Below are 24,867 nucleotides of genomic sequence, written 5' to 3'. Positions count from 1 at the left end.
ATCATTTGTCTGTTTTTAATGTTAGCGCCCTCTTGCACTCGTAATTTCAGTACTTTATATTCGCATATGATTTGCATATTTATATATTACTACTCCACGTTATGCTGCAGATCTGTGCCGTGTTTACCGCCATACGTCAAAATGTACCTCTTAAACATCATACACGTGTGTTCTATGTGTTTCTTGCTTGTATGAGGCACAGGGCTATGTTACAATTAGAATATATAGGTCAAATACATTAGCAAGGCCCCAATTTCTATGAATATTCATTGCCAGTTGTTAATTAATCTGGTTCCCAATCTAGTTCCCTGGTCAATATCATAAGAGACCCAAAGATCGCTACAACGTATCTCTTGTATACACAAGTCTGAGTGTTTCCCTGCAGTTTTTATGTAACTGGTGTCAATCATATCAAGGGAACCAAGATTTTAGCGGAAGTCACCCGATTTTAGAGCGTATCCCATCCGTGCCATTTCGAATGCGAAAGAAAGCCAACATCAGTGACAGAATATTTGCTGATTAGCGACTTTGAAAAATTAGACTGTGACATTAACTTCCTAAACTGTTATAAAGTAGCTAGAAGTTGTAAAAAAAACAACAGAAATCTGATGGCATTGTCATTTTTGTCAAAAGAAAAATCATTTAGGGAATTCATGAATTACCCCAAATAAGTCACTCTGATATGCTTTGGATTAAATTAGATAACTGGAATAATTTGCCTCTCGACATCCGTAAAACTTCGTCATTAGAAAACGTTCAAGAACTCTATTTAAGTTCAGAATATAAAATGTCCGGCATATTTTTTTACATCGACAGTAGAATCGATCAAGTCCTCCAAGCAAAGTTGCGTATGGACAGGAGTACATTGAATGCGCATTTACAGTGGCGAGTCCAGAGTTTTAGGCAAAAAAAATTCTTGACAGGACCGCCGGTGAGGATCAAGAAGTGATCCGAATTTGCTAGAGGGTTTGGGGCATGCCCCCTAGAAAATTTTGAAATATTAAACCTCAAATCCTGCATTCTGAGGGTATCTTGAACAATTTTCAACAATTTTTAAAAATTGTAATTTTCTAAGGGGGCGGGCCCCCTCCCCTTGGATCAGCCACTGATTTATTTTAAATACGTGAAACATTATAGATAACCCATACGGTATATGCGATCAATCGGTGGCCCTTGGGGCGATATAGGAGTCTCGGGTTGATACCACACGTGATACAATTTTTCAGTATGTATCCTATTGCCATGACGGCTGAGTATGTACAAAGCTCTTGGCTGACATGTATTAACCACTGATGCCAAGTTGCTCACAATTCCAGGCGGTTTCAAAATAAAGAGAATTGTCCCTAATCAACAGTTTATTACGATTATACATAAAATACTTGTTACAGGATGAAAAGTTATTTTGACATCAGAAAATTACGAGAACTCACATATACGGTGCGCTCAATCAAGTTATCATCTAAAAGTTCTCAAATTCCTTAATACGGATGGGATCCATATGGTACAGGGAAGCAACACAGCCGACATCAACAATCGAGGGATTCTCCATATAGCGATAACTTCCTGTTAAGGCAAGTTACACTATCGTCAACACATACAATCTACGACCTCGGACCACCGTCCGGCACTTCGGACCATTGTCCGGAATATGATAACTTCCTGTTAAGGCAAGTTATACTAACGTCAATAATTCACAATAACCACGGACCATTGTCCGGAACCTCGGAACATATTGTCCGGAATACAAACACTTCCTGTTAAGGCAAGTATACGCAAAAACGTCAAACAAACATCATCAACAACAACGAATTAACTTCCAGTTACGGCAACTTAAAACTCTCAGAAATAATATTCCTCTTGCATCACCTGTCACGAAAACACATTCCTTAACCACATAAAAAATAAATTCCAACCTTACATTCAGTCTGCAACCATATATTCCTAAACATAAAATCTGCAATCCTCCTTCTCTCTCTCTCCTTCTTCTCTCCTTTTTGGCCACCTATCCCATTTTATTCCACTACTAAATTTCAATCTCCAATCTTATTTTAAAACTGAAAATCAAAGCTCTTATATACTTTTCAACACCAATTTTACACCAACTATGCACCAACTATTTTAATTATCATAACTTACATAACTGACCTAAAGGCTAAATTAAGCACCAATTTAGCACCAATTTCCAATAAATCAAAAACTTTGACAACTACTTAAAACAACATCCTACATGGGTAACATGATACTGTACTTCATCACCTTTCCTATAGAAAACCGCTTAAAATCATGATAAAGATAAACTTCTGGATAAAAGACTAACGATACAATGACTAAATCAAAATATGCTTATCTAGACATGCAACTAATTATCATGAAAATATACACCTCTACACTATTATAGCCGAAACCACTTCTTGTAACTGAGTTTGAGCTAATAAAACTATTTGTATTTGTATTTGTAGTATTCGTACCTTTTATACGACAGCAAAATTTTCGATATGGTATATCACGTCGTTATTTAATTTGAGTAAAGCATATCCGATCTTTTTTTGAAATTTTAACACATTGTTCCTAGGGATATGATATGGAAATAAGGGGCCATAAGTGGGAAATGGGTGTTATCATTAGAATTGGTAGGAAAAGCTTATTGTTGATCCGATTTTTGTTTCTGATGTCATTCTGTTCCTTTTGAAATTCTGTTTTTAAAAAATTCTACAGGTTAGGCTTATCTTTAAACGTGGGTACAAAATTATTGGGTCACTCCAAAAAATCTACTGTTTAAAATTTTTTGCACATGGTCCGTTTTTGGAAGATTTTTTCTTCATGAAAGTTCTTCATGATGTCAACACTCACCTGTGATTTGGTTTTGGTTGGCAAAAAACCCATTGAATGGCATGAGGCATCAACTTTAAAGCATCATAACTTTTCCATTTTTTAAGATAATTGAAAAATTCTTCTGGTTCCCAAAATTGCAAATAAAATTCTTTTTATCCATGGAACGTTTAAATAAATATTCAGTAATTAGACTATATAATTTTACATGAAAATAGAGGTTTACAAATAAATATCATAACAAATTTATTTTTCAGGTAAAATACTTATACTTTCACATACAAAAAATGAATTATACTATCTAAATGAAACATTTTACAGAACCAAAATTGGATATAAAATCATGAAGTTATTAAGTTTGGAAAATTGGGATTCTAGTTATTTAGTTGTTTATTTGCAACCAATTTGACACTTAATAATATGCAAATTAGTGAATATGACATCACTAATGAGATTGGCGAATTCTCCTAATACAAAATTCTCAATCAGATTTCAGATATCACTTTCGGTTTTTTGAGTTATGAAGGGTCAAAACCAGTTGTTGTGTCCATCAAGAATTGTATGTCCTGCTCGATACGCTTAAAGTGTGTCGGAAACCAGGTACTTCATATTTTTGTATATACACTCCCTAGCTGCGATAACTATTTTTATACCTGCCCCAAGAGAGGAGAGTTCTATAAGCTCATATGCAGCGATCGTATCATGCGCTGGGCTAATCCCCTAACCCCACGAATAAAATCTGTGCCTTAGCAGCATGCAATAGATTTAAATAGTCTATATATTGCCTTAAGGAAATAAAAAACAATATATGTTTTCCATAATGCAGACCATTGCATTGCGTTTTTACTATGCATTCTGTTCCACGTTCTGTTAGGTACCAATTTTTGAATGTACCGAAATTATCAATTCTTTTGAAGCGTCATTTCCGGTTCATGAGAAGCGCGCGATACACAAATTGGGTAAACAAATTCATTTGCAATTTGCAGGTACTCTTGTAGTTGTACGTAGACAAATTGGATTCACTTTCGTTTGCATTGCCGTTTCCAGGTTGTAAGTTCCCTGTAAGCATTGCTTCTTAAAGAAATGTCAGTTGGTGATGTATGATTATTTTCAATTACTGAAAACACGAGGTGTTTTATATAATGGAACTATAATATATTGTAAGGTGAAGTCCCTGCTGAAAAAAAAAGAAAGACATATTCGCCCTTGAAAGGGTAGTAAATGAATTGGCCAAATCTCCCATTGTAAAAAAAACAGTAGGCTTTTTTAATTGGTTGCAATAGTAGTAGGGAGGTCAGTCAAAATATGAAGTATATAGAAAATGTACAAGTTTATATTAGTTTGAAAGAGCCCAAGAAATGTAACTTACTGGTGCAAAAATTTTTAAAATCGGTCAAGGGGTTCAAAAGTTATTACAATTTAAAGTTCAAAATTTTGGTCATTTTTCTTGCGAAGGCAAAAATGTCACATTTTGGGCACTTCTGTGGCCCACATAAGTCAAACAGGTAAATAAATTCATACATTGTGTCTTAATCATTTAAATAAAGCCATTTCATACTTTGATTTAAGCCATTCAGGAAACTTGTATCTTAGATACAAAGAAAATTACACTTTTTTAAAATTGGCAAAAAAACACCTTGGACTTAGTTTTTTTTTGCTATGTGTCAACAGTATCGTGAATTAAAGTGCCATTTTTGGATATTCATATTTGGAAATTGGAAGGTAGTAGAAATCTGATACTTTGCTGTTCTTTCAAGAGTAATCCATTAAACAGAAATAAATAAACAAATATTATGTCAAAACCTCTGATTTGTTTTTCATTGGAATCAGAAACACTGTGGCAGACCCCCTTTTTTTTAAATGCGTTTTTTCAACAAAAAAATACATTTTTGCTTACTAAGAATTCAAAAAAAATATTTAATTTTTTCTGTCATTTGTTTTGTGTGGCAATAAAGTTGCTTGACTTGAAAAATCATGTTTTTCAGCTCAAAAAAATTTTTTGAGGTCGAAAATTTACATTTTAGGGTAAATTTTAGAGCTATTTTCAGTGGAAAAAATGGCGAAAGGTCAGACAAAAAAAGACATTTTGAATTTAAAAGCAGTTTTTAGCACATGACAGTTATTGTTATTGTGATTGAATATGTAAAAACACATTTTTATCAAGAAATAATTGAATTATATTTAAAAACCAACAAGCAAATGTTGAAAAATGGGGGTAAATCGAACATTTTTGAAAATTTCAGATTTACAAAAAAAACCGCATATTTATGCTTATATTGATCAAAATATCAACCTACCATATACTTATGTGATACCATTTTAAAGCTTAGAATCTAAGCTATCACATCAAGATACTTTCATCTTATTTTGCTATAAAATGTTTAATGTGGCTGAAAATTTGTTAGGCCTATACCTTAAATGAAGCCAGACGATAATCAAAATAAACATACATTTTTGCCGCAAAAAGTGGCAAAATAATATTATATCAAGGTCTGGTCAATTCTAAGATTCCTAATGTAGTCTTGTAATGTTTTCTTGTTTAAATAGGGTCTTTTAACATAATAATCTCATTATTATGTTAAAATTGAATAAAATTTCAAAAACAAATGCTGTTTTCCCAAGAAATTGAGAAAATTTTTATGAATACATTGACTTGAACCAATGCGCATCCTTTCACTATGGAACTTTGAAGCCCTAGCTGTTTCCTCATGTGTACTATTATGTACATTCAATGATAATAAACAAAATATCATCATTTGATTAAGTTTAATGAACTTTTCGAAGTTTCCATTTCAGGCCAGAAGGGTTTCTTCACCAGGATCTACTATGTCTGCCAAATCTACAAAAGAAATTATGTACATAAGGACATTACACCTATTAACATCATTTACCTTATCAATTTACTTACAGTTAGTTTACTTTCTATTAAATCATAATCTGGTTTGCTAACAATCTGAAAAAATGTAAAACTTTATTTGATATTGGTTGCTCACAAAGCGGTTGACAAAAGATGTGGCGAGGAGTTAAAAACACCGAACTTCCTTTTCCAGAATAATTATCTTCATTTCAAAACAAGAAGATTGTTTTATAAGGTTATATTAATGTTATGTTAAATAACTTAATATGAATAATTTCGCTGCCTGATCCTTCTGGTTCTTCTATCAAGTGTTGAACTCTCTTACCAATCAGGTTATCGGGTTCAGGTGTGTCTGGAACTACCCTACTTACTGTACCCCACATGGTCCTACCTCAGACTCAGCCCATATTCGTCTCATAGCATAGCCCACTATGCTGCTCAGGCCATCTGAAATAAACAAGTAGTGGAATTCAATGAATATGTACTGTGAAGCAGTTTTAAAGCAGAGTCTAAACACAAAACTAATCGACAGTTCTTGTAAGTAATATATGATTCAAATGTAAATGTTTATTTGTTACCATAATTAAAAGACTCAAAAGTTTTACTATTAAAATAAATAAAGCTACTAAACTAAATCAAAGTATAAAAACTAACTTACCATGAATTCGAAACATCTCCAGAACTCAACAAAATGAAACTAAAATGATGAAAAACAAACAGAAAATAAAACTAAATCATAATAAAATTTACATCAGTATTTACTTTTTATATGACAAAATAAAATAAATATTTAGGCAGCCTGTTTACTAATACTTTCTTCTGAAATAAATCAATAATTAGAAGAAAAAACACAGTACAAGTATGTTTCATATACATACAACAAAAGATTGGTATTATGAGTCAATCAATGTGATCCTAAAAAGGCAAAAAAAATATTAAACCATAATTAATTAAAATTTAATGATAAATAATGTATATTACTAGGATTTTAAACCTTTTCCAAGCAATTGTACATGTATATGAATATTAAATAAGTAGAGCATCTACAATCCTCTAAAAAATGAATATGTAAGATAGCTGTTAAAAATTGTACAATATGAATATATAAAGTAAACTTAAGAAGATGCAGGTCATATGTAAAATATGCAATTGCCACATATATAAATCTCATCAAATAAGTTCTATTTATCAAGTAAAGTACAAGCAGGGCTACATGATAATTGTTCTAATAAAAGTCATAATTAATATATATTAACTGATAAAATGAAAACCAGAAAAAAAGTTGTGTATCATTTGAAGAAGCAATTTAAGGTTGAATTTTTTTTCTACATATGATAATTTTGAATAAATAAAACAGTTAAAATAAATATAAAGAAGGTTTATGCTTAAACATGTGAGTTTCATATAAATTGGGCACTACATATAAATTAAAATTGAATTATCAAGGAAATTAAATGCAATATGTGCAAATTCTCCCAACCAATAGAAAAAAAGCAAGGTAAAATACAGAGACTTCCGATAATATAGGAAAGTCGATAAAGTCCGAAAGAATTTGAATGGATTGCAATCAAACGTTGGGAGAATTTACCTCATTACATATTCATCGTTTAATAAAAATGTTATGGAAACATATTCCAACTAATGCTAAATGAGAGTAATCTTTTTTAAATCAGCTCATGCAGAATCAAACGAAAATCAGACCTTCCAAGAAGGTGAATATAGTTTTTAAGCTTGCAGATGATAAAAGGTCATTCTAGAATTTGACCTTACGGAAACAGGGCGATTAGGCTTATATTAGACATAATTTAGGTACTTGCCGTAAGTGATTGGCCTCCATGGCCTAGGTCCATCGTTGTCTGCACCACCAGTCAAAAATCCGTCCAGAAAACAGTCGGTAAAAGGCATTTATCCACGAGTGTTCGAAAATCTTAACAGAAGCTATGGCGGATCAGTAACATCCGGTTAGCAAGAACGATAACCGGTCCCGCTTTAATTTTTGTGAAAACCACGCCCTGACCACCCTAATATCCAATCGATTCCGCAAGCTATTATTGTTTTTCTTCTGAAACCAGGGTTACGGATGGACGCAGAAAGGATTAAATTTTCGGAATCCGACTGTCAGTGCATTCCGGGTACGCAAAAACTTTTTTTTTTCAACATGTTTTTCCTTAAAATTGTGTAAAAAGTATGTTTTGTAACTAAAAAATTAGCCTGACAAACGGATTATCAAAATTGAAGATATTTCCAAAAATTTAAGCCATAAATGAAGAAAATCGGTCCAGTAATAGCTTGCGGAATGAATTTTGAAATAGGTATGATCTTTGACACATAGTTTTTCAGGCGGCCATTTTTCTCAAAGTATCGTCACTTCAAACGTTTGTACCAAATGACCATCAACTCCAATAACAATGAAAGTTGTATATTTAGATAGAGAAATGTCTCATCTTCAATTACATATATTTTTATTGTCATGCAATGGATTTTTAACCATTTTCTAACGTGTTAAAGTTGACTCAAAATTGAGAATTTTGCTCTCGCAAGAATATCGATAAACGCACTACCGACCTCCCTAATAGTAGAATAGATCCTTTCATATCTGCTAATACTTTTTCTAGTGTTATAGTCATTACTGCAATGTTTGAAGGCAGCCTGTTAATGAGCACATGTAATAAATCATCCACAAGTTTTTTTATTGATGCTCGAAATGTTACTTTTTATGGTGTGATGCAGGGAGTGTAATATAAAGTCCCTTTGTGATGTCATCTCAATTAGTGTCTTACACTGTACTACCAACTGGAGGTACTGATGTTCTTAAGACATATAAATAACAGCAAAATTAAATGATTTGAGACCTATGATGGACAACTTGTATTCAAATTACATGTAACTTTACCTGTATGGATGGATAATGCACAGTTAGGATGTTATATCGCTGATGTCACAATCAGTGGGAATATGCTAGACTATTCCTAAAACGTACAAAATGTAAGAGGTTGGAATTCCATTCCTCGATACATCAACCTCTTCCTTCTGAGCGCCATATATTGCATATCGCTTGCTCTTACACCCATTGAATGTCTGTTCAAATTTGGCAAAAGTTTACCATCTACGAGCTTTTTTATACAGTTACATTTTTCTCACATCTTCACAATATCAGCTGCATCAGTAATTTATATAAAAATCATTAAAACTATCCTATAAATAGTTGAAAAATGCAATGTGGTTACCAATGGTTTTGTAGGAGGTACTTTTCACCATTTTGTTTAATAAAAAATGTATGAAATTTTAAACTTCTGGAGATACATGTACCTTTCAGTAGTTTAGAAGGGTAAAAGTACCTGGTACCGCCTCTTAATAAAGGCCTGAAAATTATAAGTTACAAAGTATATGATAAAAAAATTGTGACAAATAATTTCAACCTTATTTCTTTGATTAGAAGAGTCATAAATCTGATAAAAGATGTTAATTGCTGTCTAAATGGGTAAGGGTACATTTTATGACGGGTATATAATCTCAGAGGAGCAATCAGCTGACTGGGGTTTGACAATTAGAAAATAAATCCCGATTGGTTATACCACTATTTCGTGTGAACATCCAATCATTTTCTAAAGATTAATTTCTATTCCACATTTAATTTGACAATACTGTCATTTTAACAGGTCTCAAATTTGTAGAACCATATGTGTAAATAAATTTTAAAATTATCATTGTTTATAAAGAATGAGTTACCTCTCCTGCAGTCTTCACATTTCCTGTAATTTCAACAGTGCATTATCAACTGACATTAATGGGAAGAAGGAAATATTTGATTAATGTAGTTTCAAAAAGTACAAATGAATTTGAATGTAAATAAAAGTTTTCTCATTTATTTTTTTTTAGTGTGATGCAACTTAAGAATTTTAATTAGGTTTGGAAGAATCCATCACAAAAAAGGGGCTTACAAACTACAATCTATTATAGTGCATGCACATGTTGTTTAACTGAAAAAGGCTCTTTAATGCTATAGTGATTGTCTCATTCATACATTACTACTGTAAAACCCATGCAATTTGCAAAATATGTCCCGAAAATGTCAGTTCATACATTGTCCCGCGTAATAAACTCCTTTGGGATTTTCAAAAGTTGGTAGGTATGTTAGTATTATAAATGTAGTTGTGTATAAAGTTATGTCATGAAGCCAGCAAACGGAAGAAGTTCGTTTTCAAATTTAAAAAAAAAGGTGCTTAGGTTACTCTACACAAGTTAATATGGATTACATGCATAATTGCAGTGAAATTATTTGCATGATTGTACATACATGTATGTAGTACTATTTATGCACTAAAATAATAAATGTAGTGTTTGAACTGGTTTTAAACCAGGAAAAGAGTGGGACCCACTATTTTTGAAATATAAAATCCTGTATTTGTAACACTATGGCATTTAGCATGAAAGTCTTAACTGCGCAGACACCCGTCCAGCTCTGTAAATAAAAGACTTAAAATATTTTAAAACACCTGTTTAGCTTATTAGGATTTGCAGTGGCTTTCAGAAAGTCAGATGCTGGAGTGTAGGATGGCTTCAAAACAGAAAATAGCATGCTAGACAACCTCTAGCGTTGCTGGAGTAATGCTAGACTTCATTTACAAATGATGTGCATCAACGTTAAAAGCTCTATCACATCCTGAAGGCATATGTGCGCTTTCGACAAAGATTTTGAGCCATTCACATTTTGACAGAGGATCTGCATATATAGGATGTCGCTGATGCTCCGTCTCTATAAAATGAAGAAAATCAGGTAAGTTATCTATAAATATGCTATTGATCTGTAAAAATGACTACTGTCTCTTGCACTTCTTTTTCAGCAATTTTGTCAGCCCACTACTGTACTTTATATGGCATATCCCTGTTCATCGATCTGTTTACATTCTGTACAACAGGTCAGAACTATATCTCTGTAAACTGGTCTGGGGAAAATTTAATGACTACTTACAAAGGATGTTCCTTATTGCCTGTCAAAAAACTTTTTGAATATTTCTCTTTTATCATTTGTACAATTATAACTTCACATGACGGCATGTTTTGGTGACCAGAAAACCAGAAACACAGAAATATTTATGGCATTTTCTTCGTTTTCATAATAACCCTTGAGCTGCTTAGTGCTATGTGTGACTATTGTGGTTCCAATATTTTTATTAACCTTTGCTACGCTTGACTATTGTAGTGCTTAGGGTTTTTTTTTTTTTTTGTAGTCAGTTGTTTATGATTGTTCAGAGGCAATGGAGGGAATTCCAGAAACGGTTATAATGGAAATAAATTCTTTTGGACATTTTGATTGGTCGAAATATGGCATGTTTTCAAGATTCTCAGATGTTTTTATGCATTACAATGATAAAATCAAATGTAAATTATATTTGATGAAAAATGTCTCCAAATGGTGGACGTTAATTGAAGAGACGATGACGTTAGCTTCAAACATGCCAAGTGAGGTTGATCAGATAGTGATATGTATAAAAATGATATTTTTTTTTCCAAAGGAGAAATTCAGTAAAGACTTCTTTTTGCCTCTTAAGTTGGACATTTTTGAAAATTTGATTAAAGCTGATTTTGTAGACTGTAATAGTATAGAATAATGGTTGCAAACAAGATTCTGATGAAATTCCAGAAATAACAGTATGCATTTACATGTATGTAATTTTTACGAAAAACCTTTAACTTTGAACATTTCTGCAATTTTTAAGATGGTTTTTGTTTGGAACAGAAGTGGTCACACAACTGTTGACTCAAAATATTTTTTTCACAAGTTGTAACTGACGATTTTGCACAAAATATATGAAGCACAAGAGTTAACACACATGTGGTCATTGTTAAAAGAGTGAAAAACGGTACAAAATTTACTGTTTTTTTTTTTAACAGATTTTCCCATTCAAAGCCAAGTTTTAAGGGCATTTATGACCGTATATGTTCAAATTATTACCGTAAACCAATCAAATCAACTATAAAACACATTAAAGAGCTGGAGAAACAACAGAACATTTTCTTCATGTGGACTGTTTTTGGGGCCAAATTTTGTCCTTACTAAACCAACTTCTTTGTCTTTTTTTCACAAATTCCTTTGACGTTTCTTTTTTTTTTTTTTATAGTAAATGAGTTTTTGACTTACTTGTGCTATACTTTGATATTACCTGTGACTTTTTAAAGTGTGAAAATATTTTTCTGATGTTTTATGTTTACATGTGTTTCATTCAAACATGGTAAGCACGATTAGTCATTTATTCAATTTTTTATTCAGCATTACACAATAAAATAATAGAAGTCAGCACAGCAGAATAAGGGTTAATCTTCAGTACTGGTGTCAGTGCCAAAAGCTATTAATAAAAATTAATAAAGTCTGATGATGATCAACACCATCAATTTCTTCAGTTGGAAAAGTTCTGCAAGATGTCTACATTATATGTATATTTATTTTAAAGATTTCAAATTTTGCATGACCCTGTGCATTTTACAGAAACCCATTTTTCATTAAAGGTTACTGTAAAAGTATTGTTTGTTGTGTAAACATTTTCATGGGTTTGGTAAACCACAAAATTTGGTTTCCAACAAAAAGTAAATTTTCAATACATTTGCATGATAGAGCTGTCAATTACACAAATTCAAGCATGGCTGGCATTTACGAAGATTTGTAGTGATACATTTTCCATATATATCAAATTAATCCTATATTCAACAATGGTGGTACACATTGAAATGTACTTCGATTGTACTCCCATCATTCAAGTCTGTGGCTAATGCATTCCAATGATCGCATACATCATTTGAAAAGCATTCATCCCATCCGAAATTCTGTTTCCATGATGACTTGTCACTGCATGAGTATTTTAGTCCTTACAGTTACAGGACTTGTAGGCCAAGTGGATCAAATATCTTTGAAGATTGATTCAAGATTTAACATTTCGTAATCTCAGTACTGCAAAACTCAATATTCATGTTTTGATAGGAGAGTTTATCTGTATCTATGTTCCATAACATCTCTAACATAACATCTTGCTTCAGTCTGTCAGATGTTGAGCTTGGATTGTTCTCAAAATGTTTCAAAAGTGTAGCATTTAGTGTAAATGGAGGTGAAGTTGCACCAAACAAGACAGATTTAAAGCAGTATGAGGTGAATTTGTTGGATCGTTCAGCCCGAAAAAGCATGTTTAACATCACAGTCTGTTTGGGTAGAAGCCTTCTCAGAATCAGTGTTTACTGCATACTTTTCAGCTAGAAATCTAGTTAGAATCTCTGTGATGTCTGTGGTTTCTGGTTGATATGAATGTAGATAGTTGTTGAGGCTTGAGCTATGCTTGTTTTCTTTACAACCACAATTGTAGATGATACAGATTGGTGTAGAAGTGGAGGTTATCTGCACCGGATGGTGAGGATTGTAGTGAATGCATTTAGGTTCATAGTCATTTTCATTGCTGTTTACTTTTTCCATGAACTCTGTTCTCTTGCTCTTTGATTATATTGCTATAAACTTTCAGTAAGTTTTCATCCTGGCTTAAGTGTGGGATAACTTTTTCAGTTCTCCTTAACATGATCACTTTGTTGGCAATTCTGCTGAGTCATCAATCCACGGAATCTTTGGAATGTATGTACTGTCATCATAGGTTATAGATGTTGATGCATGCCATTTCATAGCATCCGGTTACTTGTCTGTTGTTTTGTTTTTACTGGTACCAAGTGATTCCAACTTTCAGAATCTCTCCAAGTCGTGATTTTTATATCTGTGATCGGCTATATGTGCATGATGTGTGAGTTAGAATGCCTCACACTTGCCTTGTGGGTAGCCTGTATGTGAGTTTATAGTATACTCTTACAGTTTCATCCATGACAATATCCCAGTAGTGATCTGCCCTAATCAACACTAATATCTCATATGTCATTTTCTGTCAAAGAATGGGCTGACTTCAAACCTCTGAGATATGTTCAGTTTATCTTGTATTGGCACTGCAAGCGTAGGTACAATATGCACTGACGTACTGAAATCTGCCTCCAGTTAGACAGTTGCTTTCTCTGTATAGCCAACGTTTTTACTTAAGTTACCAAATGCTGCTATGTTCAGTGTTTCTCTTCCTTCTGGCTTAATAAAATTCGTCAACTAGGTCTTCTGTTATGAAAGATCCTGGGCCCTTTCATCAAATAGAATGATAGCATCATAACATACCAGTGTGTGACTACACTAACGCTATGATAATTTTCAAGAATACAGAAAAAATTTCCTTAATGGTAGACGTTAGTAGAATAGGTCCATCGTTTTCACATGATTGTGTATTTGAAGTTGAAGCTTGAGTTTCATTACAAAGACTGGTGTGGTGTTTTCTCTTACATTTGCCGCAGGTGTTCTTTGACTTGCACTCCAATATCATGTGACTATCCAAGCAGTTGAAACATATGTTTTTCTTCTTCACACTTTCCCATCTAGCCTTGGTGGCTGTGACTTTTTTACACTCCTTTGCAAAGTGTCTGTCTTTGCAAAATATACAGTTCTTGATAGATGAGTTTTCATTCAGTGATCACGAGTTTGAGAAGTACTTGGGGGTCTTTGCAACATATTCTTGAAACTCAGTGTTTCATACTTGTGTGATGAAAATAGGTTCTTTGGTTGAGTGATCTAAAGTAACAACAAACCAGCATGTGTAAAAATAAACACTTTTACTATAATTGTCCATAAAAACATCCACAATGCATCAAACAGAAAACAATACAAAACATCACAACTCATGAGCTTAGAACCATCTCCATTGTTGTGCTTTTTCAGTGTTCAAGCTAGGATTTGAAAATAGAGGGGCGCAGGGAAGAGGGCACTTTAACGTGTGGCATGTTTTTTTTGTTTTTTGTTGGGGTTTTTTTTTCAACAAAATAGGGACTTTGATTTTGCATGTTTGTGTTAAGTCAGTAATTTGTATTCTTATTGCTTACCTGCAAACATTTGAAAATGAAAGTGCATCATAATTTGCAGTAAATTTGACTGCATGACTAATATATGCATGACAGCCTTATCTTTCTCAGATGACCAAGTGCTTTTAGAAATTTAATATATATATATAGAGGTGATTAAGCTGAATATGTATTACTGTAGCCTGCAGATCCCCTATGAGAAAGTTGGGACATCAGTTCTGATTTGATCAATTGTTGTGTGAACAAGATTTGTCATTGTTCTTGCAGTGAGGCAAGAAGTCACCATATGGTGTTGATAAGGCAAGTGATTCTTTACATTTATGACATATTATGAGGTGAAATGTTGCATGAAATATTACAAATATTCAATATTGCTCCAATTAAATATCAAAATATTAAGTAAAAGAAATATTATTTCCTGTAACTATTGCAATTACCCTTTACTGTTGAAGATATAGAAAATTTTTAAAATATTGAAATTATAAGGGAGGTAACTGACATCGTGAATAAACAAACATGTGCAACATGCAATTATTTACACCGGTAATTCTACAAAATTTAGACCTGTTAACTTGAAAATATTTGTAAAATTAGTTGTGCAGTAGAAATTAATTATTAACCAATGATTGGCTGTCCATAAAATTGTTATAGATCCAGTCGAGATTCATTTTCTACTTGTCAATCATTATCCGATAACCCTGATCAGCTGATTGATCACCGATAATTACCTGAGGTTTACCTGAGGGTTTATTACAACAGGATGTAGTTAATGAAGGTGACACTTCTTAATTGGCTTGAGGTAATTTATTAACAAGAGTGGAAATCTTAAAGGGCCATTCAGATAATTATAAAAGGGCACTAAGGGGTACTAAGTAGGGGCAGAGGAGCACGGGCGTGATAGGGTCAGGGCGCGGCGCCCCTACATTTTGTCCTAGCTATTACACTGTTTTTCTCCAAGTCCCTTGACGACGTCACTGACGTTGGCGTAAATATGAAGCAGAATGGCATGAGGGAGAGACCCAAATTTACAACAATTGGTCTTGAAACTCGTGTATTGTAGTGTTTGGATGCGATGAACGGGACGTGAAACTTGTTTGAAGATCTTGACTTGTGAGTTTTTCATAGTGGCGTAACTTTGTCTCTAATTCTGTCATCTTGGCTTCGATGTTGTCCTCAGTGATGTTCTGTAGAATGTCCTCATCCAGTTTGAGAATACCACTTTGTTTCTTTTCTATGGAATCAACGATTGGACAGGAAAGTTCAGTGTTAAACATCTCTTCTTCAGCAAGTTCCTCCAGCTTGAAGAATGTAGTGATGGCGGCTCTATTTTCTGCTTGGTAAGTCTTTATCCATGATGTTTTCATCTTGAATCTGCCTCTTGGGACCAATGTGTTTACGATATAAAAGAATATTAGCATGAGAAGTTAGAATGACGTTATACATAGAAACAATAATGATATTACTTTAGAGAGCAGTAACGTGTAATAGTGCATGTGTGAAGTGTGTATAAGTTATTGAAGTCCTTTCTCCTCGACAGGGATTGTCAGACCATTATACAGAAAACCTGACCACAAACCATAGTGATGCACCATGTTGGGAAAGATGCCACCTTCCTCATGCATTAAAGAACCCTGCTGGGGAATAAGATAGTAGTAGAAACCTTTATGCTCTGCCATAGGAGGCTAAATTGCCCAACCTTACCCCCTCTCCCTATTCCCAGTGGCATTCAAAATTTGTCGACCCTATTATCCTTGTGTCCCATCCCATTTTTCATTTCATCATCATTTCATTTTCATCGCCCAGGTATAGCTGAAATATTGCTGCTTGGTTTTAAAACACCAATCAATCAATCAAAGACAAAATAGTTATATTAACAAATGTATGCTTGATTAAGACACTGGTAAATACACTATTACATGTACATGTATATCTACAAATTCAGTAAATCTGAAAATTTTTATTTATTCAATTAATATACGTACTGGTACTTTTAAATTTTAAACCCTAAATTATTATAAATACGATTTTTGTAACTTATTTTAATTTGTACATGTATGTTAATTCGAAAATACTGAGATGAGCCACTTGGTGGGCAGACATTTCTGCCAACGGATGTTTCGACTGAAAATATATATAATTTAGTGTAATGTGCTATTCTTTGCAGATCAAGTTTATTCAATATTTGATCATTGTTGATAATTAAGATTATACTCAAAGCAAATTTAAATTTTAAGTTGATAAATTTAAAAAATAATTTATTATTTTAATTCTTTTGTGGAAAAGATACTAGTTTATAAGTAATGAATGGTTTCAATTATTGAGTAATTACTGTGCATACTTTCATGTTAGGACAGTTCTTTGAATACTTAACTGTGAATGTACCTTAATTTGTGGATACCAATTTTTGTGAATTCAGGAGGAAACACATGTTCATGAATTATTAACTGTACAGGTAAAAAAAAAACAGTAGGTACATGTACCTGTTCAGTTAATTGATCATTTCCTGTTGCATGTTGGATTCAGGTGTTCTTTTTGGGAGTCTTGTTAATTGGAGTGAAAAAAGCAACAAGAAATACCTGGCATTGGATGTCATATGTTTATCAGACTATGCTGCGAGCTGTGCTGTAAATGAAGGGGTCCATAGAATATATACATTTTCAATTGAGACATGATTTATTTGAAAGAACATTTAAAAATTTGTAAAAAGTGGTGAGTTTCAACACTGTCAATACGTCAGACAGATTAAATGCATTCCGCACTTGCTCATTCATATTAATGGAACCAATTTTTATCTAAATTATGTATCCTCTTTAATATGTAAGAAATAAGTGTCTTCACCCCTTGTGATCAGTCAACCAAGAAGGCTTATTTCACCTAACTACATGTATTGTCAAATGAGGTCAGCAGTCAAGTGATTGTTTATTCCCTTATTATTGACGTATGAAATCAAAATAAAATAGCATATTATTCATTTTTATTAGCGCACCTAGCCGAAAGGCCATGTGAGCTATTGCCATTACTGTGTCCGTCGTCATCCGTAAACTTTTTCAAATATCTTTTCCTCTGAAACTACTCAATAGAGTGTAACCAAAGTTTGCATTAATAGTCCTTAAGGTATTTTTAACAATACTTATGTGTGGATATTTGATCTGGTGAAAAACGTGGCCGCCATTACTAAAAATAGACCATAAGAGTCAAATTGAAGAATTATGCAAATAACTCAAAAACAGTTGGGTTCAGCTAAAATCTAGTAGGGGGTAAGATTGTTCAGCATGATGGAATGGACCTTTGTTGAAATTTTCAGAAAGATCGGTTGACAAATGAATGAATTTTACATTTCCAACTTCGAAAATCTTCTCCTAAAACTACTGGATGGATTGAAACAAAGCTTTAGCATGAATGTTATGTAGAATATGTTTAACAATTTGTGTGTGAGGATTTCTGATCTTGCAAAAAATATGGCCACTGTTTCCAGAAAGGGACCATAGGGATCAAATTGAAGAATTATGCAAATAACTCAGAAACAGTTGGGTTTAGCTAAAATCTTGCAGGAATTAAAATAGTTCAGCATGATAGGATTATCTACATGTAAGTGAATGACGAAATTTTCAGATCTGTAGACAAATATATGACTTATGGGTCCTGAAATGGATTTTTTTTAGCTCACCTGGCCATATGCCATGTTAGCTATTGAGCTATTGCCATCACTTGGCGTCCGTCATCGTCATCGTTAACAATTTTTCAAACATCTTCTCCTCAGAAACCATAGATTTGCATGAAACTTATAATGATTGTTCCTTAGAGTATCCTGCACAAAATGATTGTTTTGAATTTCGATCCGTTAAAAAACATGACCACCATTACTAAAAATAGAACATAGGGGTCAGACAGCAGATTTTTGCACATATCTCCAAAACCTTTAAGCCAAATGTTGATGGCCACTGTTTCTAAAAATAGAACATAGGGGTCAGACATTACATTTTTGCATATACATGTATATCCAAAACCGTTAGATTAAGCCAAATTATGACATCAGTAAAAGTATTCAGCATAATGAGATCTATCTTTGGTCAAATTTTGGTGAAAATCTGTCGACCCATGTTGGAGTTTTTGCCCTTTTTGCTCTTTTTGATGTTACTTCCAAAATTCTACTTCTCAAAAACTGCCATACAGAATTCAATGACAGTGGTAACTTTTATTTTTTTAGGATATCCTTAACAAAATGAGTGCTTGAATTTTTGATCGGTTAAATAACATGGCCACTGTTACTAAAAATAGAACATAGGGGTCAGACAGCAGATTTTTGCATATATCTCCAAAATTATTAGGTTTAGCTAAATTCTGACATGTGTAAAAGTATGCAGCATGATGAGATCTATCTGGTAAAATTTTGGTAAAAATCTGTTGACCCATACTGTACAGAATTCAATGAAAGTTGGTATTTTTGTTTTTTAGGGTATCCTTAACAAAATGAGTATTCAGATTCTTGATCAGTTAAAAAGCATTGCAGCCTTTACTAAAAATAGAACATAGGGATCGTCAAGTAGTTTTTTGCATATGTCTCCAAAACCATTAGGTTTATCTTTCAATTGCTGAAATATCCTTATTATAAGGCCTACTAAAGTCTCCAGGGATCAAAGTTGTCAGACGACTCCATGTATGGGTTATTGCCTTTGAGAGGTGAAAAATTACATTTTTTGCAGTTTTCAGTCAATATCTTGAAACTATAATAGATAGAATGAAACTTTTGATCGACGAAGTGATCCTCATGATAAGTCCTACCAAAGTCTTCATGGAGTCATAATTGTCGGACAACTTCTTGTTAGAGTTATTGCCCTTGAATGGCAAAAATTTAACCAGGTGAGCAATTCAGGCTCCTGGGAACCTCTTGTTTTTTTAAATCTCCTTTTAGACAACTTGTAGGATGGATTGTAACCAAACATTGCATGAATGTTAAGATAGACCTAACAATTTTTTTCTATCGAAAACATGGCCACCACTAATAAAAATTGACGAGTTATTGAAATAACTTGAAAACCAAAGGGTTAAGCCTAATTTTCTAGGAGGGGGATTGATCAGCATGGTGAGACTGACCTATGCTGAAATTTTCACGAAGATCTGTTGCTCAGTGTTGGGGTTATTGCCCTTGAAGAGAAAAAATGACAGAGATATGAAGACCAGGTGGATAACTAAGATGCTCTGTATTGATTAAATGGTTCTTGTGACAATAGTACAGTAAGGTCAAGAGTCCAGCTTTAGACTACTTTTGACAAGGTCAGCGATTCAGGCTCTCTAGAGCCTCTAGTTTAGATTTGTAGATCTTTTACAATACACACTTTGATACTTCATAATGATAACTTATTTATAAAAGTTATGTAATTGCACAATGAATGTCCAAAATGATATGTATATAGAACAGGGAACCAATATCGACAAACATTAAGTGACGACGTACACAAAGCGATGTTTATGAATTTCACAACAGTTGTATTGGACAGAGTACCATTGTGAAACCAATGACATTTTCCTGTATATATGAATGTATTTATGTATGATACATGTTTCAAAATTTGTCAGTTTATACTTTTATTTTATTCTGTGAAATATCCAAAAGATTTATAGCTCTCCTTTTTCATCTGTCTTGAAAAAAATGTCATTATTTAAAAAAAAAAAAAAAAGTGACCATCATTTTACAAGAATTTTTAATTCTTTACAAAATGGGGTGCGGCAGAAGTCTCAGAGTTAAAAACTGAACAAAAAAAATATAGTTATATCATATGGTCTTTGCATTGACTAAAAATAGTCAATTCTTTGGTTGACCCCAAGATTGCCAAGCCATGTCGAGATAACATGTTACGATTGATGAAGAACAAAATTGTTTTGAAATATTATCATTATATTTAAACGTTCATATTTTTAAAATGTTTTAAGTAAATTTTGCCAATTATTTGATCTATGTTTGATGTTCAGTATTGCATCTATTCTACATTTAGAATGTCTTAGCTGTGAGTAAATTACTATATAAAAAAATATTTTGGAACAATTAGTTTTAAAAAGGAGACAATTATTCAACTGCAGTAATTATCACCACATGTCTAATTGGCTTGACCACACATAGTAGACCTGGCCAAATGCAGCGGGTGGTCAGGGTTAAACTTTCATTAATTTAAAATGTAAACATTATCTTGTAAACTTTGATTTACTGATACAGAATTGTAATCTAAGTCCATATATATATCAAAGGAAACTGGTCACATTGATAAATTCTGGATGTTTGTCAAAAAGTGATTAGAAAAAAATCTGAATAAAAACATTATCTGTCATCTAATAAAACATATTTCAATCAATTTGAAGGTTTAAATGTATATTTTAAATTCTTGGGTATTCTTCTGTATATTTCTATGGTCCATAAATAAAGTGTACTGTAAATAGAGGAAAACTATAGTCAAACAGAAAAAGAATGTCTTTCCTGAAACTTTTTGAAAATGTTAAATCTCAATTTATTGATTAAAATATTGATTTTTGAATAATTTGAATTTGAAAAAAAATTGAATTTCTTAGTTCTATTTTCCATGATTTATAATTTCATTTTAGATGGAAGAGTGTAAGAAGTTTCGCCAGTATTCCAAAACTTCCCTGATAAATGCCTACCAAAGTGTATTTGATGGTGTGTCTGTTTTTGGAGCATCCTGCCAGTATGGAGTCCCCATGCAGACACTCAGGGATTGTGTGTTCTTGAAAATTAACCCAGAATGTGAAATTTCAGGTCACACTCCATTGTTTTCAGATAAGGAGGAGTTATACATACCATAGTAAATCATCTTAAAAGTGTTTGAGAACTTGGTTATGGATTCAGTAGGAGCTGAAGCTACCCGATTTGCAACTGATTATGCAATTCAGCTTGGAAAATGCAACAAGAATAATCCTTTGACAAGAACCTGGATGGATTGTTTTTTTGAAAGGTGGCCTGAGTTAAGAGTTGTTATGTCCTAGGAGTTAGAAATAGCTAGGTTAAATCTGCATCTTTTGAAGTAGTTTCCATATACTTCAGGGAATTTTAAAGTTGTATTTAAGTACAATCTTGCAACCTATCAGCTTCTCATATACAATGTTTACAAGAAATATAACCTAATCTCAAACCACCTACAGTTGTTGGCATTGTAGTCCAGACAAAATCATTTTGAAACTTTAATAAACAAATTGTAACAGAATATATTTTGAATCAAATAGCTTTATTCCCAATATAGAAAGAACAAGGTCTTAGATAATCTAAGTTGCAAAAAACTCAAATAAGTAGTGGAAGGGGGATACAAATTTGACATGTTTTTAATAGATTTTCTATTTTTATCGATTCCATATAAGTATGATACTTTGGTGGCATTTTTTTTTCTTAATGAGGCCAACATTTTTTTATAATTGGGTTTACATAAATTTTTTCTGAAAAAAACAGGGTTAAATAAGACCCCCTCCAATCCTAATTAATGATATTAGAATAAAAGATAGGGCTTATGAACTAAATCCATCATTCTGTTCTATTGATTTTTGTGAAATTTAAAGAAATCTAAGACTGGACAAAAAGATTGAATATTTTTATTTCAAAATATCTCTAGTTCATTAGCAGTTAGTTTCTATAGATGTATATAATTCCAGGTGAGTTAGATATTCCAGAACCTAGATGGCTCAGGTTATATGACTCATTTTAATCAAACTATTGATTCTGTGCCACAATATTTGAAGATCAATATATTTATTTAGATGCAGTTCCATTAAACTCAACAAGTGCACCCTTTTGCATTTAAATCAATGGTAGAATTTCCTAGGAATGCATATATGTTGTTATTTGGAAGCAAGCCTCTCTTTAAGTACTGATGCATTATGATTATGTATTGAACATATAGCGAGCTTTCTGCTGCTTAGTCTGGATAGTATGCAATTGGTGATTCAGTGGAACTGAAGTCATTGACGACTTGGATGAGTCATCGTAATCTACATTCTGGGGTAGGATAGACAGCAGTAAAAGGAATCATTTCTTGTTTCGGAGCTTGCTAAATTCTTGTTTCCATTATCTATTTCTGGAATTTTTTTTGTATCTTGACTTATGTTCGCTAATTTGAGGACTGATCAAGGTGGAAGAAAAAACAAATTATAATTGGAAAGTAAGGAGCATTAAAGGAAAAGTCATTTAAATAGATGCAAGGTAATTCTTTTATGTATTTCATGTAAATTGTTACGCCATATGCATTTGCAGTACATGTACTGTATCATAAAATAGAATTCAAAACCAGACTACAAATTTAAATTTGAGCTGAATTTCAAAACTATAATCTCAGATGGAATATTGTATAGTAGCAGTACATAATGATGTCATGAATACTGATGAGTCATGTTTTAATTCCCTGTTTAATATTGTTTCCTATTCTGTTTCAGACATTTTCGGATCAATAATCTTTCCATAGATTTCTCTTCTTTTTAGTCATTGGAGTCTTTATAAATCGTTTGCTTACAAAAATTAGTACAAATATATGTTCATGTTAGATAATGAGATTAAAGATGAAAATATATTATTATAGTTATGGCTTGCTTGAATAGCCCTCTTAAGGGTCACTTAGGTCCCAGTGAATATTGCTCTTAATGTATAATGAATGAATTAACTGCATTTACAACATAATCGATTATCAGAGGAGTCAGTCTGTCTGGATTGTTCATGATATTACCCCATGATATTGAGGTAGGGTCTGGTACAATGAACTTTCAGATTGCTTTTGTAGTTTTGGGTTTCTTTTACTGAACAATTATAATTGGCTCCATAGCTATAGCTTGTGTTGAGGTATTACTATGGAATGGTGGGATGCCTTCCACATTATCAACCTTGACCTTTGATGTTCAGGTCTTGTGTGCTCGTGATAAAATATTAACTTTGACCTGCAATTGTTAATTAATGATAAATATTTGTTGATTAATAGGTGATCTTGCTTCTCATTATTTTATGCTCTTTTTTTATATATCTAATTTGATTGCTAAAATTTACCAGGAATGGTGAGATGCTGTGGGCCATGGTTGTCTGTAGCCACTTAATTCAAATGCAATAACTTGGGCAATTTATGGAGTTACCAAAATGTTTTGTTTTGTTTTGTTTTGTTTTGCTGAACATTATGTTAGCACTGATTTTCAGGATTTAACCTTAGTTAGCCATTTATGATTTTGGGGGAGGGGGGACAAAACATGCCAAAAGCAATATTTTTTTTCCTGGTTTCTGGACAATTTGGATGAAAGTGTGTGAATATTGGTGTGATTGATTTACAAGGTTTCATTACTCGAAAGGAATGTTTTGATTAGTTTTAGAATTGAAGCTCTGACTATTTTGGAATTAATTTAGTGTGCTAAAGAGGGCCAAAAAGAACTATCCTCATTAATGGTATAAATTTAAGGACTTTGACTGCTAGGCACTTGTGATAATTGTTCAAAGTTTAATATCTGGATCCATCCAGCTGTGTCATATTGTTATTTTAAAGAGTTATTTGCCTTGAACAACTGAAAAGAGGACACGCATATCACATGCTTCATGCAGTTATTGTTATTTTACTGCAGTAAAGTTAGGAAAATGGAATGTTGATGTAGCTTGTGATATTTTTTTACAAAGTTGGGTCACAAGCTAGTTATATGAAAAGAAAGCCGTTCAAATGATATATTGCTGATGGTAAGTTAAAACTGTATTTCAGTTCCAAATGTAATCCATCTTTAGCCCACTCACTCACTGATATTATTTAAATTTTTTTTTTGTAGTTTTTTAGAAATTTTAGATTTTAGATATATTTTCTCTTTCCAGGAAAGTATCAAGTGAAGTGCCTTGTTCAAATTCAAAATGTCAACAGGTAAGGCTAACATTTTACATGTGAATTCAAAGTATGTCTTAAGTGTTTCTCTCTGATAGTTGATTAGGTGGTTGCCAGTAGTCTGTTTTACTTTCCTAATGATCACTTAGGATTAGAGGCCTAAGGCCATGTGATCTTTTACTATGATTTGGCATCCATCGTTGTCTGTCGTTTTACCATACTTTTTCTTTAAAAAATCATCTCCAGAAACCACTCAGTGGATTATTAATAAAGTTGGTCACCATCATCCTTAGGTTTCTGCTTTGAAAATTGTGTCTTAACAACTATTGGGAAACTGTGTTTATTTCTTTAAAACACCCCTGATTACAGACCACAGGGGTCAAGTCACCAATTTTTTACATATATCTCTTAAACTATAAGTGGTTC

General features: G+C 32.8%; 1 protein-coding gene and 1 long non-coding RNA gene across 11 annotated transcripts in view; one reads left to right on the top strand and one right to left on the bottom strand.

The window, feature by feature from the left end:
- Positions 1 to 3,744: 3,744 nt before the first annotated feature.
- Positions 3,745 to 24,867, top strand: part of LOC148628390 (stathmin-like) — a 34,590-nt gene continuing 13,467 nt past the window's right edge. For 3 of the 10 annotated variants that reach the window (XM_088586605.1, XM_088586549.1, XM_088586559.1), the window contains exons 1-2: positions 3,762 to 3,890; positions 24,435 to 24,480. In XM_088586605.1, coding sequence (XP_088442731.1) covers positions 24,471 to 24,480 — 10 coding nt within the window. In that variant the 5' untranslated portion in view covers positions 3,762 to 3,890; positions 24,435 to 24,470. Of the gene's footprint in view, positions 3,891 to 22,411; positions 22,806 to 24,434; positions 24,481 to 24,867 lie in introns of those variants that run through there. The other 7 variants (XM_088586567.1, XM_088586574.1, XM_088586599.1 and 4 more) reach the window with 7 other exon arrangements.
- On the bottom strand, positions 5,581 to 8,258 carry LOC148628391 (uncharacterized). The gene is made up of 2 exons (XR_015923329.1): positions 6,345 to 8,258; positions 5,581 to 6,133 (listed from the first exon to the last, which is right to left on the bottom strand). It is a non-coding gene; the product is annotated as an uncharacterized LOC148628391 (long non-coding RNA).

The sequence above is a fragment of the Perna viridis genome, chromosome 1, assembly GCF_037379345.1.
Source record: "Perna viridis isolate PV_CMFRI_1.1 ecotype Kerala chromosome 1, ASM3737934v1, whole genome shotgun sequence".
NCBI classification, from domain to species: domain Eukaryota; kingdom Metazoa; phylum Mollusca; class Bivalvia; order Mytilida; family Mytilidae; genus Perna; species Perna viridis.
This window is presented reverse-complemented; position numbering and strand designations above follow the sequence as displayed.